The 19,414-nt window shown below is 43.4% G+C and overlaps 1 protein-coding gene across 1 annotated transcript in view; it reads right to left on the bottom strand.

The window, feature by feature from the left end:
• Positions 1 to 7,064: 7,064 nt before the first annotated feature.
• LOC140735283 (substance-P receptor-like) overlaps positions 7,065 to 19,414 on the bottom strand; it is a 111,627-nt gene continuing 99,277 nt past the window's right edge. The window contains exons 3-5 of the mRNA XM_073060160.1: positions 17,203 to 17,353; positions 16,081 to 16,277; positions 7,065 to 14,441 (exon numbers count right to left, since the gene is read on the bottom strand). Coding sequence (XP_072916261.1) covers positions 14,174 to 14,441; positions 16,081 to 16,277; positions 17,203 to 17,353 — 616 coding nt within the window. The 3' untranslated portion in view covers positions 7,065 to 14,173. The remainder of the gene's footprint in view (positions 14,442 to 16,080; positions 16,278 to 17,202; positions 17,354 to 19,414) is intronic.

The raw sequence follows: 19,414 nt of genomic DNA, 5'->3' as shown, positions 1-19,414 counted from the left end.
ATACATTGAAGCTCTAAAAGGTTTCAAAGTAAAGGTTGTGATATGTTTATTATCTAGGAAATGTATGGATTATATTAATTAACATCATTAACTAAAGAGTATTTCACAATTATGTTAGCATAATTTCAAAATCATATTAACATAATTTCAATATTATATTAACATTATATGAAAGAAAAATTCATCTGCGTGGCTACAAAGACTATGTGTGTGGGAGCATTTCAGTTACTGCATGGCCACACATCCACACAGCTTAGAGAGAACAGTGGCTATCTTATATATGATATATGTGCCTTGTACTGTGCATTTTTGTTGGTACTGTTTTTTTGCACTATGGCCCTGAAGTATCCCTGTTTCCTTTGACTATATTCATGGGTATTCATGTATGGTTGAATGACGATTAAACTTGAACTTGAACAGTCCAAAGATGTACAGGTTAGGGCTGGTAAATTTTGTATAAGCTATGTTGGCGCCAGAAGCATTGTGGCACTTGTGGGCTGTCCTCAGCACCTCCGCGGAAAAATGACTCATTTCACTGTATGTTTTGATGTACATGTGATGAATAAAACTAATCTTTAAGACTTTCTGATTCCACTGAGTCCCTCCGTGTGATCAAATATCACAGCAACATTTCTGGTGACTCTGGTCATGAATCAGAAAATCCACGAAGAAAATCCGGCAAAAGTCAGGGTGGGCGGATTTTAGGGTTCCATTACATTTTTTCCGCAGAGTCGTTAAGCGACCTAGTAGTGGTAATATGATCACTCGAGTTGCGTATCATGCTCTCCTAAGTGGTTGCGTTAATCGGGAATGCCCAAGCGTTTAAATGGAGAGGCTGATGCGCATGCAGCCTCCACACAGTCCCTGACAGATTGGGGCCAGGGTCCAGAGGCGTGGAGTACAAGACAACTGCAGAGCCTTTATTGCTGCAGCTTCCCCTGCATAGCCCAGTATTTAGGAGTGATCTTGGTTATTAAGTGTAGGAGTAATGACTTAGGTGTGAGCCATTTCTATCGATACTCATGCATGGTATAATTTGCTGGGGGATGATCTGGTCAATGTTCCCACAAACAGATTGTCCCCTAGTAAATTGCAAAAATTGCAAAAGCCATTGAACATAACATTTCACCACAATCTCCCATGAAGATTGTAACCCCCCCCCCCCCCCCCCGACTCACTAACATTGGCATTTGCTTTCAATGACCATTATGTATTTTAACTCTCAGGTTAGCCCCACTTTGAGCTTGAGGATGGCGACACAGACACTCAGATGAGTAATTGCCAACTGCCTTATAGTTCCAATGATTTCTTCAATTTCCAAAACTTTCTATCTGATCAAGATGTTGAAGAAATGCCATTTCTAGAATTAATTCAAGAGCTATGTTAAATATAATCATATCTCAATCCCATTTTCCTGCCATCTCATCTTGATTTTTTTTCCTTTGCAAGAATTAAAGGTATTAACATTGGTGATTTCAAGGTACACCTTGTTCTGACAAGCAAAGTAAGGAGTTTGTTTTTTGTTAATATGAAACTTTACAGAGTTCACTCAAAACCTTCTGACTATTGGAGATTAGATCCAGCTTATCTGCAGTCGTCCAGTGGTGAAACAAGGAGAAAAGAAACCTTTCGGGCACATATTACCTAAGTGTATCCAGTCTTCAAAAATGTCACATGTTGCCATACTGATGTCTAAATGCACCCAGAACACACAGGGTGTGTTTCCTTATGGTATAGGCACCCATTTGTTTGACATATCTTCAAAGTTCAAAGTAAACTTATTATCAAAGAATGCATAAATTATACAACCTTCTTAAAATAATAAAATCAATACTTTCAATTTTCTCTACAATTTGCATAATTTTATTTTGCTTAATTAATGACTTTGGTTTTATTTTATGTAGCTTATTTTTCTATTTATATTATAACATAACTGTATACATTTTCCAAAACCATCATGAAAATGGAAAAACATGACTTCTATGTTTGTTAAAAACATGTGTGTAGGTTCTTTTTTTTTTAACAGCTTCGCTTTTGAATGCCAGTAACTAAATTGTATAACCTTATTTCCGAAATTGTTGCAAATGACTGTCCAGCGTCGGGAATAAGTGCAGAAGCCATTTGAATCACATAGCATCTAATACAGGTGCAATGCAACTTAAGATACATTCTTCAAATTTTCCAGTTTGATTTCATGGCTACATTGATGTTAATATTGATTATCTGTCTTGTGCTAAAAATATATGCGTACATTTAATCGTTCAGTTCTGTGGTGACATTCTTATCCCTGGGAATACTTGATTATAAGTAGGCTCCATTAAATGATTATTAGATTTTCTCTGGAACATTTTTTTGCATTTTATGATCTGGAGATTTTCATGTTAGCAAAGAGCAGTTGTCGTTCAACCACTGTGCCTCTAAATAGTTACAGTATCCACCCTCTCGCGATGATCCTCATTGTTCATCGTTGCAGTTAGCAAGTTCAACCAACAGAGGGCAATGAATGCCATAAATATGGAAAAATGCAGGGTATTTTAGGATTTGAAAGGAAGATAACCTTCATATCGTGGTGCAAAAAATGCAAAGTGGTAAAGTTTAACTAATATATGATTGAATGAAATGCAAATCTGGTTAAAATAATAGTTTAAGTAATCTTAACTGCATCAACAATCAATCTGCTGGAGGAACCCTGCAGTCAAGCAGCATCTGTGGGGGGAAAAGAATGGACACAAACAAGACTATCACAAGTCAGCACTTTGTGTCAAGTGCATACCGCAGGGATTGGTAATTGGGCCCCAGCTAATCACAGCCTATCAGAAATATACAAAAAACAAACCTTGGTAGGATTATTGGCGGTGAGCTTTCAAGAGGATCCAGGTGCCAAATGAGTTGGTGAAAACATGGCAGATAAAATATAAGATGGAAGAGTATAATATTGACCCTTTTGTTGCACAAACAGAAATATCATCAAACCATGAACATGAAAAATGTTGAAGCTCAATTGCTACCTTGTGTACCCATTCAGGCAAACTGCTGAATTCCCAAATATGTGTAGTTGAGGGTAAATGGCTTGCTGGTATTTATAAGATATAGGAGCAGAAGTAGACCATTTGGCTCATTGAGTCTGCTCTGCCATTCAATCATGGACTGATTCAATTCTTCCAGTCATCCCCACTCCCTGTCTTCTCCCCCCATACCCATTGATGCCCTGGCTAATCAAAAACCTATCTATCGCTGCCTTATATACACCCAATGACTTGGTCTCCACAGCCGCTCATGGTAACAAATTCCACAGATTTACCACCCTCTGACTAAAGTAATTTCTCCGCATCTCAGTTCTAAAAGGACGTCCTTCAATCCCGATGTCGTACCCTCTTGTCCTAGACTCCCCTACCATGGGAAATATCTTTGCCATATCTAATCTGTTCAGGCCTTTTAACATTCGGGATGTTTCTATGGGATCCCCCCTCATTCTCCAGAATACAGCCTGAGAGCTGCCAGATATCCCTCATACAGTAACCCTTTCATTCCTGGAATAATTCTCAAGAATCCTCACTGAATCCTCTCCAATGTCAGTATATCCTTTCTAAAATAAGGAGTCCAAAACTGCCCACAATACTCCGTGTGGTCTCATGAGTGCCTCATAGAGCCTCAATATCACATCCCTTTATTGCAAATAAATAGGACAGAAGATGTTTGGAGCAACATATAAATCAAATACTTCCTTCTACAGCATTCAGTATTTTTCTGGCCACGAAGATGATGCAATTGTTATTTTAAATTCAATGTTATGTAATTAACTGAATTTAAATCACAAAATCTTGATTTTGAACTGATGGCTCTGGATTCTTACTCGAATAATTTAACCAGTGCACCTCTGTATCAAACACTTCCTACACTAATATAATTTAGACTCACTATAATTTAGTATATTTATGTATTACACTGAACTGCTACACAGAAGAAAAGAAATGGTGAAGTATGTTGGTGATACAAATGCAGAAAACGGAGTTCTGATGAAGAGTTTGTGATCTGAAAGATTAATGGTTTCACTATCCACAGATGCCGCCTGGCTCTCTGATATTTTCCCAGCATCTTCTGATTTTATTTCAGATTTCTAGCGTCAGCAGTTTTACTTTTAATGGTTCAAATTATGGTTGTTTAATTCAGCTTCATGTCTGCGACTGCACAGAGTGGCCACTTTACTAAGTACCTCCTGTACCTGACAAAGTGGCCTCCGAGTGTGTCTGTTCGTGGTCTTCTGCTGCTGTAGCCCGTCCCCTTCAAGGTTTGAAGTGTTGTGTGTTCAGCGATGCCTTTTTTCTGCAAACTCTATATTCACCATTTCCTGTGAACTCTAGAAACTCGGATTAAACCTACAGATTGCCAAGTGGTGTGGATCGTGACCATTAATAAAAAAGTAAATGTATGTATTGCACTGTACTGCTGCGTAAAACAAAGAAAATTGCAAAGTTTGTCAGTGATAATAAATCTGATTCTGATTCTGGATTATTGTGCTGACCTCACGCCGCTATTAAGGATGGTCCCTGAAGCTCTGGTTCATATCCTGCTCCAGCATTATTAAATATTAAATATTGCCTGGCAGTTCATTCTAGTAGGAGAGCCTGCTACACTGTGGTAAATGCTGTCTTTAGGATGAGATACTGAACTCTTTTCTCAGATTTAAAGTCTCAAATGCAGTATGTCAAAACACAGTGGAATTATCTTCACTGTCTCAGCCAAATTTATTCTTAATGAAATGGGTGGTCAGGTTATGAACAGTGCAGCTGTGGGAGCTTGTTGAGTGCATACTCTCACTGGCTTCATAAGACCATTGATATAAGAGCAGAATTAAGGCCATCTGGCCCATCGAGTCTGTTCCACTATTTCATCATGGCTGATTCAATTTTCCTCTCAGCCCCAGTCTCCTGCCATCTCCCCATATCCCTTCATACCCTGACCAATCAAGAATCAATCAATCTCTGCTTTAAATATACCTAAAGACTTGGTCTCCACAGCTGGCTGTTGCAAAGAATTCCACAGATTCTCCACCCTGTGGCTTAAGAAATTCCTCTTCATCTCCAGCCAATAAGTCACTGGTCAGTGAAATCATTTCATTTTCACTCCTGGCCATTTCTGGCATCTCCAAGCCTGAATGCCTGAAACTGTGGTGAGCAAAACAGTTCCAGGTTGCCTTACTGCTTGTTTCTTGCCATCTACCAGTGACAAGAATCAATGGTTTTCGAACACGAACATGAACAACAGATGCTATTTAAAAACTGACTGCTCTAACGTCCAAGCACAAAGGCACATGACTGTCACTAATTAGAAACCATTCAGTAACTGTCTCCTATCCCAGATAAAAGGTAGTGTCCTAAGTGAATGAAGAGAATCCTGACAATTTTAATGGTTTAGTTTTTGTTCTTTAAGAATTGTCCCAAATAAACGGGTATCCCAATTAACCAGACTCCTTTGTACATGGTGAGTAAAGTTGATTCTTGGTCCTTGATATGAAGTGATTGGTTGAGTGTCTTCACTCTGTCTGCAACAAGCAGGATCTCCTGGTGGTCAACAATTTTAATTCTGGCCCGATTCCCATTCTGGCATGTCAGCCCATGGTCTCCTCTGCTGCCATGATGAGCCCACTCTCAGGTTAGAGGAGCAAGACCTTATATTCTCCCTGGGTAGCCTCCAACCTGATGGCATGAACATCGATTTCTCTAACGTGCGGTAAACTTTCTCCCTCTACCTTCTCTCTTCTTCTATTCCCACTCTGGCCCACTCTTACCTCTTCTCTTCCTCCTCAGCTCTCCATCACCACCCCCCTCTTCCTGCCCATAGTCCACTCTCCACTCCTATCAGATTCCTTCTTCTTCGTCCCTTTACCTTGTCCGTCCACCTATCACCTCCCAGCTGCTTCTTTCATTTCGAATGTCAGCTGTTTTTCCTCTCCGTAGATACTGCCTGACCTGCATATTTTGTATTACTCTGGAGTTCCAGCAACTACAGAACCTCGTGTCCCTTTGGTATGAAATATTTTTTGACCCCAGTTTCAGAGTCATAGAATAGTACAGCTCAGAAACAGGCCCTTCAGCCCATTTAGTCAATGCCAAACGGTTTAAACTTCCTACTCCTGTTGACCTGCACCACAAACATAGCTCTCCATACCCTTACCATCCATGTGCCTATATAACTTCTGTTAAACATTGAAATCCAGCCCGCATACACTACTTGTGATGGCAGCTCATTTCACACACTCACGCCCTCTGAGAGAAGAAGTTTCCCCTCATGCTCCCCTTAAACTTTTCACCTTTCACCCTTAACCCATGAACTCTGGTTGTAGTCCCACCCAACCTCAGTGGAAAAAGGCTGCTTGCATTTACCCTATCCATACCCCTCATAATTCTGCATACCTCTATCAAATCTCCCCTCAATCTTCTACATGCTAAGGAATAAAGTCCTAACCTATTCAGTCTTTCCTTATAACGGGCTGCATCACTGTCTGGTATGAAGGGGTGGGGGGTGGGGGCGGATTGAGGAGGCAGATACTTAGTCAGCTCCATCACGGGTACTAGCCTCTGTCGTATCCAAGACATCTCCAAGGAGCGATGTCTTCGGAAGGAAGCTCATCACTAAGGACCCCCACCACCCAGGACATGCCCTCTTCTCATCGTTACCATAAGGAAGGAGGTACAGAAGCCTGAAGGCACACACTCAGCAATTCAGGAACAGCTTCTTCCCCTCTGCCATCCGATCTCTGAATGGACACTGAACCCGTGAACGCTACCTCCCTATTTTTTATTTGCTTTATTTGCACTACTTATTTTTAACTTGGCTATTTAATAGACTTCAATATACTTCCTATAATTCAGTTTTTTCCTCTATATTTATTTATCATGTATTTCGTTGTACTACTGCCGTAAAGTTAACAAATTTCAAGACATATGCTGGTGATATTGAACTTGATTTTCATTCTTTCCTTTTCATCAGAGGTACAAACTGGCAAGGATGAGAGCTTCAGAAAGATTTTGAAAGACATAATTTTTTTTATTTCATCTTATTCATATACTCCAAACCAAGACAGGGGGGAAAGCCATTTACCACTGACATCATTGTACAAAGCACAGCACGGGTTTCACACGGAGCCGGAAATAAAATGTAGTGTACACCAAGTTAGATATCAAAGCATATTCCATTGAACACTTCAGCACTTATTTAAACTTCCTGCATATTCTTCCTTTGGCTTGGTCGTTGCGGCGCATGAATGGCTTCGTGGTTGCGAGGAAACTACGTGAATGGACCGAGAACTGGTGGGAACTCGAAATTTGCACCCATAGTAACACTGGGAGTTTATTTTCCAATCTCATCATCAGTCATTCCTGAACACAGCCGAAATTCTTCAAAGTGTAAAATATGTTCTTTGACCCTTTATTTCGGAAGCAATGATATCGTGACCGCTACACAAAAAATAGCCAAACTTCATTGCCTCCCCCCCTCCCCCAAGCGACTGTAACAAAGATTTAAATATGAATTTTAAGACAAAAACTGAACTCGGATTTCATTCGCCTTTATTCACTCTCCCTGACATTTGAAATTCGAATTTTGCTCCTTTATTACGTCTAAGAAAGGAACCTTCTGAAGGGGCACAGTGGAGTCCGAATTACTCAGGAAACCGGAAAAATACCCACGGTCTCAGGGTGGATGAGCAGAACCCAAAGGTCTCCGAGTCAAACTCGAAATAAAACCGGTTATTAGACAAAAGAGTGAGCAAAGACGAAGCGCTGACTAACACTTTAACACCGAGTGCCAAACTTTTTTTTTATTCCGGGAGCATTTGACTTTGAAAATTGCTTCTGCACTTGAATTTTTAAAATAGCTGCATTTAAATAGCTTGTGTACAACTTTTAACAGAGGGAGAGGTATTTTGGATTAGTCATCCAGGCTGCGTTAGTTTTACCGGTCCTGTGTAGACGGACCCTTCCAGCGTTTGGAATGTGAGTTAGAATCCAAGCGTTTCCTGGCAACCATGAAACTCCAGTGCGCCATGTGACCAGTGCAAACCAATTAAAAAAAGAGGATTCTGCATAACAATGCTACATTCAGTCCTGTGTACAAAAAGTAAACTCGCATCAAAAGATTTGGAATTCGAATTTGAGGAGCTGTAACAAGCTCGCAGATGCCAGTTGGATCACAGGGTCACCTTCTCCTCTCTCCTGATTTGCCCTGGCGTGGCAAAGAGCTTCCTTTCCAAGTGCAGGCAGTTTGGCAACGGACCTTCTTGTATAAAAATAGAACGGGGAAGGAGAAGTTTGAAACAACGACTTTCAAAGGAAAATTCCGCCCTCGATTGACAAGTTAAACACCCCATAATAAATGGACGAGGTCCAGGACACAGACAGCGCTGTCGTTCTACACAAATTAAGTGCGGAAAGAAGCTGGAATGAATTATGTGCATTAAACAGATCCTCTTGTCAGCTGGGTGAAATCTGTTAACGTACGGAACCTCATAAGCTTCGCTCCCCCACTAATATACCTTCTCTTGTCCGTTATATGAGAAGAGCAATCCAGTAAAAAATATTTTATATTAATTGATGAACCCAGTGCACATAGATAATAGAAAAATTGGGTGCTATGTATGAGGGAAGGGTTATTTTGATTTTAAAGCAGGGGTTCCCAACCTGGGGTCCACGGACCCCTTGCTTAATGGTATTGGTCCATGGCATAAAAAAGGTCGGGAACACCTGTGCTAGAGGAAGTTACAAAGTCGGCACAACATCGTGGGCTGAAGGGCGCGTACTGTGTTCTAATGTTATATGTTCCAGTATTCTACGTTCAAACCTATTAAAACATTTGCCTCGTTTGGCCTTTCAATATAACCACAAGGGGGCAGTGCAATACCACAGTTGTGCTTCACAGTGACGGTCAGGCTAAGAAATGGAATCAACAACGTCAATATAATTAAAAGATAGGCAACACTTTTGCTCAATAAGTACAGCAATCAGTGGAACTGAAGCAAACCAGAGCAATTATTGTCAGTCCCACTACAATCCTTGAGAGTCCCCAGATGGGTAAGTTTGCAACAAAATCAGCTATCAAATTTATCGATTTGATTTCAACTGTCTATTAGAACTATTAACTAAGATCATCCCTTACAAGCTAAGATATATTCCTCATTCCCAGGAACCTCACCTAATTTTAAATCATTGAATCATACTTCACATGAGGAGGTTATTCAGCTAAATGAATGTTTTGAAGTTTTATTATTTGTTGAGCTATAGCATGGAGTAAGTCCTCCTGGCCCTTCGAGCCAGACCACCCAGCAATCCCCAGATTTAATCCAGGCCTAATCATGGGACAATTTACAATGACCAATTGTAAACTGGTATGACTGTGGGAGGAAACCAGATCACCCGGAGCAAACCCATGCGGTTGTGGGGAGAACGTATAAACTCCTTACAGTCAAGCGTGGGAATTGAACCCGGGTCATCTGTACTGTAAAGCATTGTGCTAACCACTACACTACCGTGCTTAATTTATTTAGAGATACAGCATGAAACAAGGAGCCACGCCGCCCAGCAACCCACCTATTTAACTCTGGCCTAATCACAGGACCGTTTTCCAATGACCAATTAACCTACTAACCGGTAAACTTGTTTCAACTGTGGGAGGAAACCAGAGCACACAGAAGAAACTCACGCAGTCACGGGGAGAACGTACAAACTCCAACATTGAACTCTGAACTCTGATGCCCCTGAGGGGCAATAGTGTTGCGCTAACCGCTACACTATTGTGGCCCCCCATTCATTCATCTGAGGAAAATCTCACTCCCTAATTTGCTTTCAAGAAGGAGCTAGATAGGTATCTTATGGATAGGGGAATCAAGGGTTATGGGGACAAGGCAGGAACCGGGTATTGATAGTAGATGATCAGCCATGATCTCAGAATGGCGGTGCAGGCTTGAAGGGCCGAATGGTCTACTTCTGCACCTATTGTCTATTGTCTAATTCATTCATTTGAGGACGGAGGATGTGACTTTCTTTCAAGGGCTAACTGGAAATCTCAACCGACAGATTTCAATGTTGTATTACTAAAAGATGTACTGAAAATTAATTCTACACAGATTGTTTTGGGCAGAGAAACACCAATAACATAATATCATAAGCAAAACTGATGCTTATTCAAGTAAGGTGAAAATCTTACATCTCTTTGTCGAACTTTTTTAAAATCCAGTTTCAAAATCTGTTTTGGAGCAACGTGCACTGTGTATCTTCCTGACCATGTCTTTGTGCAAAGCTGAACAATTTTTGGTATGATGCATAGCTTAGTCCACTGAAACACTAACTATGATATTAATATGTCATAATCCTTCAGTTTACAGCTCAGAATGAGGCTATTTGGCCCATCATGCTCATACCTGCCTAAAGTGGTCTTTTCCCTTTTCTTTGCTCAGGCCCAATAGGTACAGCTCGTTGAGTTTTCATTCAGATGTCGCTGTCGGGTGAAATTTCGGAAGTGCTTCCCATCACCTCCGAGAGGCTGCTCCGTGTGGGTTAAAGACAATTCCCAACCCTATCTCTCGTTCCCAGAATTTGGTCAATAAACCTTGGTCTTGCCTGCAACACTGAACCTCAAGAATTAGCAAAATAATTATTGCTGCCTCGAGAGTTACCTTGACCAGGAGAAAACATAAATTCTATCGTTTGAAGCCAGTGATATGTGCTGATATTGAAGAGCAGAGCCCTTCATTGGTTCCAAACGAGGAGGAGAATTCTGTGCCGAGGGAGAGATACAGCAACAGAACTCAGATAACCCAGGAAGAAACCAACAATCTACCACCGCTGAAGGGACCAGGGATGGACTTCCAGTCTGAGCCACAACCCATGTCCCCAGCTCTCCAATCATCACTCTGCTCCTCAGGATCTCCCGCACTTCCCCATCCACAGCTTTGAAGACATCAGGAGCCTTTACACTGTAGTATGTAAATAATTGCAACTTAATCATGTCTTCCACAGATTGAAAACACAGGCAGAAGGAGATGAACTGTGGACTAACGCCATGCTGACTCATACTGTATTAAGGTAGAGGTACAGCATTCCGTCTGACTCTACAAGATTCATGTGGCTGTCTGTAAGGTTGCCTCAGAATCCGATGGTCTCTGGCCTGTACCAGTCTGGGTGTGTACATAAAACGTGATGTCGTGTTAATTACATTGACAAAATCACAATTGCTACTATGAGTCAACAAGGCCCCTAAGTTTTGGAAACCTCTTCCAAAGCCCTTTCCCTTTCCCCATTTTACTGTTAAACATCCCATTTCAAATTCCTAAGGATAGTCCTATGCCATCAAAGATCTAATACTGCAGCATACAATCTGCAGGAGGAGCTCACTGGGTCGAGGGGCATCCGCGGGAGGGAGGCAATTGTCAGGACACAGATGCCCTTAAAAGCTTAGGGCTTAAGGCTCGGTGCAGGATTTCAACCCCATGCGTCAGCAGTTCCTTTCCTCCTCCGGATGCCAATCACTCTGCTGAGTTCTGCCTGCAGATCGTTGCTCCGGATCCCAGCATCTGCAGTCACTTGTGACTCTGGGATCTCCAGTGGAGCACAGTCCACTCTTTAGTTCTCTCCGAGGTACTTCTGGGCTTTGCTTTGCAGAGACCATCACGTAGGTGCAAAAGCAGCTGCCAGCTGCTGGTGGGACAGGTTGTTGTAGGGACACTCACCAAGGTGGCCGCAGTCACTGGATGACCCTCTGACCCAGTTGCTGCCTCTTTCCTCCCTCCTTTGTCAGATCCCACTAAAAGGCAGTGCCTTTGCTTTTTGAACCCCTAGTCAGGCTGACAAGCAGGGGACAAAAAGGCTTGTGGCTGAATCTGTTGGGGCCTTCTCCTGCATCCAGTGCACTGGGTGAGACCCAGCATAAATTGGGGGACCACTTCATTGAGCGCCCTTGGTCCATCCACCCTAAAAGGTGGTATTTCCCGGTGGCTACCATTTTAATTCCATTAGCCATTCCTATTCTGACCTGTTGGTTCATGGCCACCTTTACTGCCATGATGAGGCCACTCTCAGGTTGAAGGAGCAACACCTCATATTCCATCTGGGTAGCCTCCAACCTGACACATGACACCGATTTCTCCAACTTCTGATAGCTTTCCCCACTCCCCTTCCTCTCTTCTTCCATTCCCTATTCTGGTTCCCCTCTCACCCCTTCTCTTCAACAGCCTATCATCCCCCACCAGTGCTTCTCCTTCTCATTCTCCCATGGTCCGCTCTCCTCTCCTATCAGATTCCTTCTTCTTCAGCCCTTTACCTTTTCCACCTATCACTTCCCAGCTTCTCAATTCACCCCTCCCTTCCCCATGCACCTACTTGCCCTCTCACATGGCTTCATCTAACCCTTCCAGCTTGTACTCCGTTCCCCCCTCCTCCCACCTTCTTATTCTGGGTTCTTCTTCCTTCCTTTCCTGTTCTGGGCCAAAACGTCGATTCTTCATTCCACTCCACAGCTGTTATCTCCCCTATATCATTTCCCCCCAGTTGTCTTGAATCCCTTGAACTCATTATGTTAGATCTACCGTTCCCCCCATATACCCTCTTCCCTCCAACACACTTGTTCAAAATGATTGGATACTCAAACAAAGATGTGTCTAGTGCTCTCATCAGTTCGGTAGTGGAAATCAACCGAGAACAAGTTTTACTCTGACTAGAGGATCGCAGCAAGTCAGGCAGCAACTGTGGAGGCAAATGAACATTTGACGTTTTGGGCCAAGACCCGTCATTGGACTGAAATGAAAGAGGGCAGCAGCCAGAACAGAATGGTGTGGAGAGAAGCACAAGCACAAGCTGGTGAGTGATAAGTGAATCTGGATGAAAGAGAGGGTAGGAAGGTGAGGAAAGTGAGAAAAGGGGAATGATAATGAGAAGATGGGAGGCTGGGGGATTATAGAGGGGTGGGGAAGATGGAATCTGATAGCAAAGTACAATAGATCATAGAATAAAGGGAAGGAGGTGAGCAACAAGTGGGAAGAGGGTATGTGTATGGAAAGGTGGAGGAGAAGGTGAGGAACAAATGGGAGGAAGGAATAGATGATTGACAGGTAAGGAGGCAGTGGGGAGCAAGTGGGAGGAAGCTGTGAATGATTGACAGGACAGGAGTTGAAGGTGAACAAATGGGAGGAAAATGTGGATGACTGACAGATCAGGAGGAGGTGGGGAACAAGTGGGAGGAGGGGATGGTGACTGAATAGTAGGAAGAGACAGGGAAGAAATGGGAGCAAGCTGTGGATGATTGACAGGTCAGGATGAGGTGGGGGACAAGTGGGAGGAAATGGATGTTTGACAGGTCAGGAGTTGAGGGAAGAGGAAAGAGGAGGGGCCAGAGGAGTACATAAAACAAAAAGAGGTTGAAGGACAGAGGGAAATAGTTATCAGAAATTGATGTTAATACCATCAGGTAGGAAACCTGATGGAGGTGTGGCTCCTGTAATCTGTGTCTAGCCTCACCTTGGCAATAGAGGAGGCCATGGACAGTATGGGAACAAAATGGCTGACCACCAGGAGATCCTGGCTGTCACAGCAGATGGACCAAAGGGACTGGACTAAAGTTCACCCAGTAGCCTGAACTTCAACAATCCTAGAACAATCCTTTGGTAGGTATATTGTTGTACACTTTGTGTCTGGGTCAACTGATCTGGTGAGCTTCAACCTTAAAGGTAACTAGTGCTTGGATATAGGGAATGGTGGGCTTGGTGTTGGTTGCACTGGGTGGTGAAGGAACACAACGGCAGTTTACATTCCCTGTGCACAGTCATGGGGATTTACAGACTCACAGCTTCAGTAACCTGGTGCGTGGTCCCGAGTGTTACAAGCACCGATCTTGGTGTTGTTAAAAAGGTGGGGAAGGGCTTTAGTTTCAAGCTGACACCATCAATGATCATGTGCTGAAGGTCTACTGTGCATGTTACCGGCGCCCAAATTGGTGTTCCTGTCTTGTCTTAGACCTCCTAGTTTGCCAATCCCAAAGGAGGGCCAATCTTGCATTATTACAGTAAATTGGCCAGCTCCTCAGATCTCAATATTAGATGGTGCCTGTTTGGAATCATTCAATCTCTTATTGCTCTCCCATCTGGGGGCCATGTGCTTTGGCTGACCACTTAGTAGGGATCTGGTCTTCAGTAGGTGCCGGTAGGGTTGGAACCAGCCTTTAAAGAGTTGCGTGCAGACCCATTGGTGGAGAGGTCCAGAGGCAAGTGTACGGCCTTCTCATTCTCCTCAGTGTCATCATCATTTAGGTTGACCTCGGTGGTCTCCATGCGGCTGACCTTGTACACACTGCTCTGGGTGTGAAAATACCTGGTGGACTTCATCTCCAGACCCTCATAGTCAGTGTCTTTGATGAACGGACACCAGCGGAAAGCACGGCGGAAGCCAATGCGGAACCTGCAAGGCAAACCAGACACGAGATTTTAATGGTGTCCCAGCAAGGGGACACTTGGGCAGGTTTAGCGGGGTGGTGGGAAGTTCTGAGGGATCTGGGCCATCTGCTGACGGGTGGGGACACCAGAGCTGGCAGATGCTGGATTCGGAAGCGATACCCGATCTGCTGGAGGAACTCAGTGGGTCAAGCAGCATCTGTGGGAGGAAAGAAACAGCCGTGGTTTCAGGTCAAAGCTCCGAACCAAGACCTGAAATGTCGCCAGTTCCATTCCTCCCGCTGATGTGACTTGACCTGCTGAGCTTTTCTCGGAGATCGCTTGTGGTGGCCAAATGCGACTAGTTTGGATGAGTTGGACCAAAGAGTCCATTTCCACGCTCTGTATCTCTATAGTCTGCTGTTGAAGTGTAAAAGGCTCACATTTCCTCACCAGCTACATCCTAGCTCCAGTGGAACCTACTGGTGTTAGAGTAGGAGGGTGACCAGTTACTAGGAAGATGTAAAAGAAGAATTAAAGATTATGGATGGATCTGTGCGTGGCTACCCTATGAGGCATTGGTATCATTTTGATCTTGCTTCTGGGTCAATAAACCAGTTGCCTGGACAGGTTTGTGAGTTCAAATCCCACCTGTGGAGTTTAAGTCCAGTTGATTAAAAAAAATGGAACATGAAGCTTATAGTTAAAATAATCATTAATTTTTAAAAAGTCTGGCTCATCAACGTTCTTAGAAAAAGGAAAGGTGTCACCCCTTGCAGGTCAGGAGTTAGTTCTGTACAGATGTGTATGGAACGCCACACTAACATTTATCTGCATCTAAGGTGGATCAGCAAGCTGGCCACGTGGGTACCCAATGCAGTGGTTCCCCCCCCCCCGTCCCATGAGGTGACCAACTAAATATCGGCAAAGTTGAACACCTTGCCTCTAAATGGGATTCTCAGCAGAAAAGCTACTTTTAAAATTAATGATCAAGCATAGAGGCCAACACGTCCATCTGCATTTCATCACCGTTCCCCAACTCATCCGCCCACCCACACACACAAAATGCCTCTAAAGTACAGCAACACTGGTGAGATATCCCTCACAACCCTGTTCCCAAAGTGTTTCTGACACTGCGTAGAAACACTTTTGCTGGTCAATAAATGTGAGACTCAGTTTGTAAGTGCAGGTATGTGTGTGTGTGTGTGTGTGTGTGTGTGTGTGTGTGTGTGTGTGTGTGTGTGTGTGTGTGTGTGTGTGTGTGTGTGTGTGTGTGTGTGTGTGTGTGTGTGTGTGTGTGTGTGTGTGTGTGTGTGTGCCTGCACTTCACATCCAAATGAAAATGAAAAGGGTTGTAAGTTATCCCACAGCTGATTAGACTGTAGCCACACTCTGGGGCACTGTGTGTTTGGAAAACCCTCACTCGGATGAAGAGCAAGAGAGCTACTGACACCCGTCTTACTAATTCAATGAACAAGACTTTATAGACATTAATCCCTCGGTGAACGTTTGTGCTCTGTGTCTGTTACAAACACATTTGCTTGGCGAAAGTTACACCAAGGTGCAAAGTTGGTAGGAAGTGGGTGTCAGGAAGTTCTAACTTGGCAGTTGCCAACCCTGGAGGATTCTTCATTAGCAGGAGGAGCCTGCCTTGTGTTTGGACTTACCGTTCATTGAGACAGCAGTAGATTATGGGGTTGTACATTGTGGAACTCATGGCGAGCCAGAAGATGGCCAGATACACTTGCTGGATGTATTTCTCCAGGTAGATATCAGAGTGGAAGAGGGAAAGCAGGAAGTAGATGTGAAAGGGAAACCAGCACACAGCGAAGGTAGTCACCACTACAATCATCATCTTCACCACCTGCAAGGGCAGAAGGGACAACCGTCAGATGGCCAATTCCTCATGTTCAGCCCCAGATTCCAAACCACACCGCAAGCTCAGACTCGCTCAGTTCAGTCTTGCATTCTGTATTGTTGAGCAAAGCAACTGCTTGGAGGAACAGTACGACAATAGACAGTTAGAAAGTTAGAGAGATAGATAGAAAGACTGAGAAAGAGAGATAGACAAACAGCCAACTAGACAAGCAGTTGGAGAGGCAGTTAAACAGATTGATCATTCATTATGTGCTGTGCTATATACATGGGCGATCATAACCATGATTGTTCTTGGCTAATTTTTCTACAGTTTGCCTTTTTCTGGGCAGTGTCTTTACAAGTCTGGTGACCCCAGCCATTATCAATACTCTTCAGAGATTGTCTGCCTGGTATCAGTGGTCATATAACCAGGATGTGATATGCACCAACTGCTCATACGGCCATCCACCACCTGCACCCATGGCTTCACCTGACCTTATCGGAGGTGGGGTGGTGGGGGGGCTAAGCAGGTGCTACACCTTGCCCAAGGGTGACCTGCAGGTTAGTGGAAGCAAGGAGAACCTTACACCTCTTTTGGTAGAGACGTATGTCCACCCTACCACCTGCGATAACAGATAGATAAATAATAGGTAGATAAATAGACAGATAGATAGATAGTCATATAGACAGACACATACATACAGAAGCTTCTGGAATATTTCTGTTTCAGAGTTCCGCAAACTAATTAGAAAGATTAATGCACACTATCCAATGGACAATAAGGAGATTATGTTCTGATATTCCTTATGCATTGTTACTCCCAATTGAAGAACTAGAACAATTGCCTTCAATGGGAGTTTCCTTTCTCCCAATCCTCCCAATCGGCAATGCCATTTGCTGGAGGAAAGTAATCATCAGAAGACCTCACTCACCTTCCTCTTGGAATTGAGCTGCTCCCTATATCTGTCCGAGGAATCCCCCGGGATCTCACTGGCCCACAGCGTCCTGCCCACAACAGTGTAGGTAAACCCCATCACAATCAGGGGCATGAAGTAGACAAGGGCTATCACGCAGATGTGGTACCTGTTTGGAAGATTTGGCATCAGTCAGAGAAGATTACCATCTAGCAATTCTGATCCCTAAAGGTTTACTGGGGAGTTCTAGATCAAGTCACGTTTGTTGTCATTTAACTATACACATGTATATTGTCAAATGAGACAATGTTTATCTGGAGCACAGTGTAAAGCACACAGTAGTACACGTAGCACACAATAACTTAGGAAAGAAAGGATAAGATCAATAGGTGAACTATGCATAAATAAACAAAGTGCATAAATTAAATATTGTAAGTATACTGCCCTGGTTAAGCTTTCTACTGCTATGCTCTGAGGTAGTTTATATTAGCAGTTTTCTGTAAAAGTAGTGTGCCATGCTGGGAAGTGTGTTTTGTCAGTGGCTAAGATGAGGATCCTTGTTGTCCAATTTAGGAATGTGAGTTAGCCAGTCAGGATTGTGGGATTCTTCCTGATGGCAGCAGTGAAAAACAGCCTGGGTGGTGGGAATCTCTGAAACTGGATGCTCCATCACACATCTATAGAAGTTTGTCAAAGTTTCTGATGTCATGCTGAACGTTCACACACTTCTAAGGTGCTGTTGCGCTTTCTTCCTAATTGCACTTATGTGCTGGACCTGGGACAGATCCTCTAAAATGATAACACCAAGGAATTTAAAGTTGCTGACCCTCTCCTCCTCTGATCCTCTGATGAGGACTGGCTTATGGATCTCAGCTTTCCCCCTCCTGAAATCAATAATCAGGTCCTTGGTCTTGCCGACATTGAGTGAGAGATGCTGTTGTGACACCGCTCAGCCAGATTTTCAGTCTGCCTTCCATATACTGATTCCTCATCATCTTTGATTCAGCCAATGACAGTGGTGTCTTCAGCAAGCCTAAATATGGCATTGGAGCTGTGCTTAGCCTCACAGTCATAACTATAAAGCAAGTAGAGCAGGAGGTTAAGCACTGAGCCTTGTAGTGCTGAAGGTTATTGTGAAGAATATGTTATTACTAATCCGAACTGACTGGGATCTGCAAGTGAAAAAATCGAGGATCCGATTGTATAAAGAGTATTGAAGCCAAGGTCTTAGAGCTTATTTATTAGTTTTAAGGGGATGATGGCATTGGATGCTGAGCTGTAGTCGATAAGGAGCATCCGGATGTATGCATCTTTGCTGCCCAGGTTTTCCAGGGTTGAGTGAAGAGCCATTTGAGATGGCATCTGCTGTGGACCTGTTGCTCCGGTAGGCAAATTGGAGAAGATCCAAGTCGCTTCCTAGGCGGGAGTTGAAAATGTTTCATCACCAACCTATCAAAACACTTAATCACTGTGGATGTAAGTGCTACTGGATGATAGTCATTGAGGCTGGTTACTACGTTCTTCTTAAGCACTGGTATAACTGAAGGCTGCTTGAAGCCCTTGGGAACCTCAGATTATTGAAGCAGGAGGTTAAAGATCTCAGCGAACACTCTGGCCAGTTGACTAGCACAGGTCTTTAGGTACCCCATCTGGGCTAGCTGCTTTCCGTGGGTTCATCTTCCTGAAAAATGCTCTCTAGAATGACCTCTTGTATCATCGTCACCTGACCTGACTGCCACTGATCTGGCCCTCAGCTGAGTGTGGATCTCATGGTTCAACCAGGACTTCTGGTTTGGGAAGAATAAATGATTTTGCGGGAGACACACGTTTATGATTGTTTTTATAAAGTCTAAGACATCCCTGGTGTCTTCGTTCATTTAAAGAGACCTGTCTTTCTCTCTAAAGTCCCATCTTGCCGTCAGCAAGTCGACAACATCAGGTGATACTTTAAAGGAGTATGGGTTTGATCTTTCAGGAACAATAAACACCGGGGTTCCCATTCCACTTTTAAAATCCTCTTAAAACAAAGTTCGCCAGTGTGACAATATAGCCTCTTTAAATGAAAATGAACAACACGGTCAAGAAAGCCTGGATATTCCATAATTTTATGGAAATATTGCCTTTTTTTCTGCGAGATCTTCAGCAAACTCTTCCCTTGGGATCTGTTCACATGCCTACTTTGCAGGGATTCACCAACAGCCATCTTGGGATTCAGACTGGCTTTAAGCCG

Source organism: Hemitrygon akajei, chromosome 1, assembly GCF_048418815.1.
Source record: "Hemitrygon akajei chromosome 1, sHemAka1.3, whole genome shotgun sequence".
Taxonomy (NCBI): domain Eukaryota; kingdom Metazoa; phylum Chordata; class Chondrichthyes; order Myliobatiformes; family Dasyatidae; genus Hemitrygon; species Hemitrygon akajei.
The sequence above is the reverse complement of the archived record's forward strand: the minus strand, read 5'-3'. Positions and strand labels throughout refer to the sequence as shown.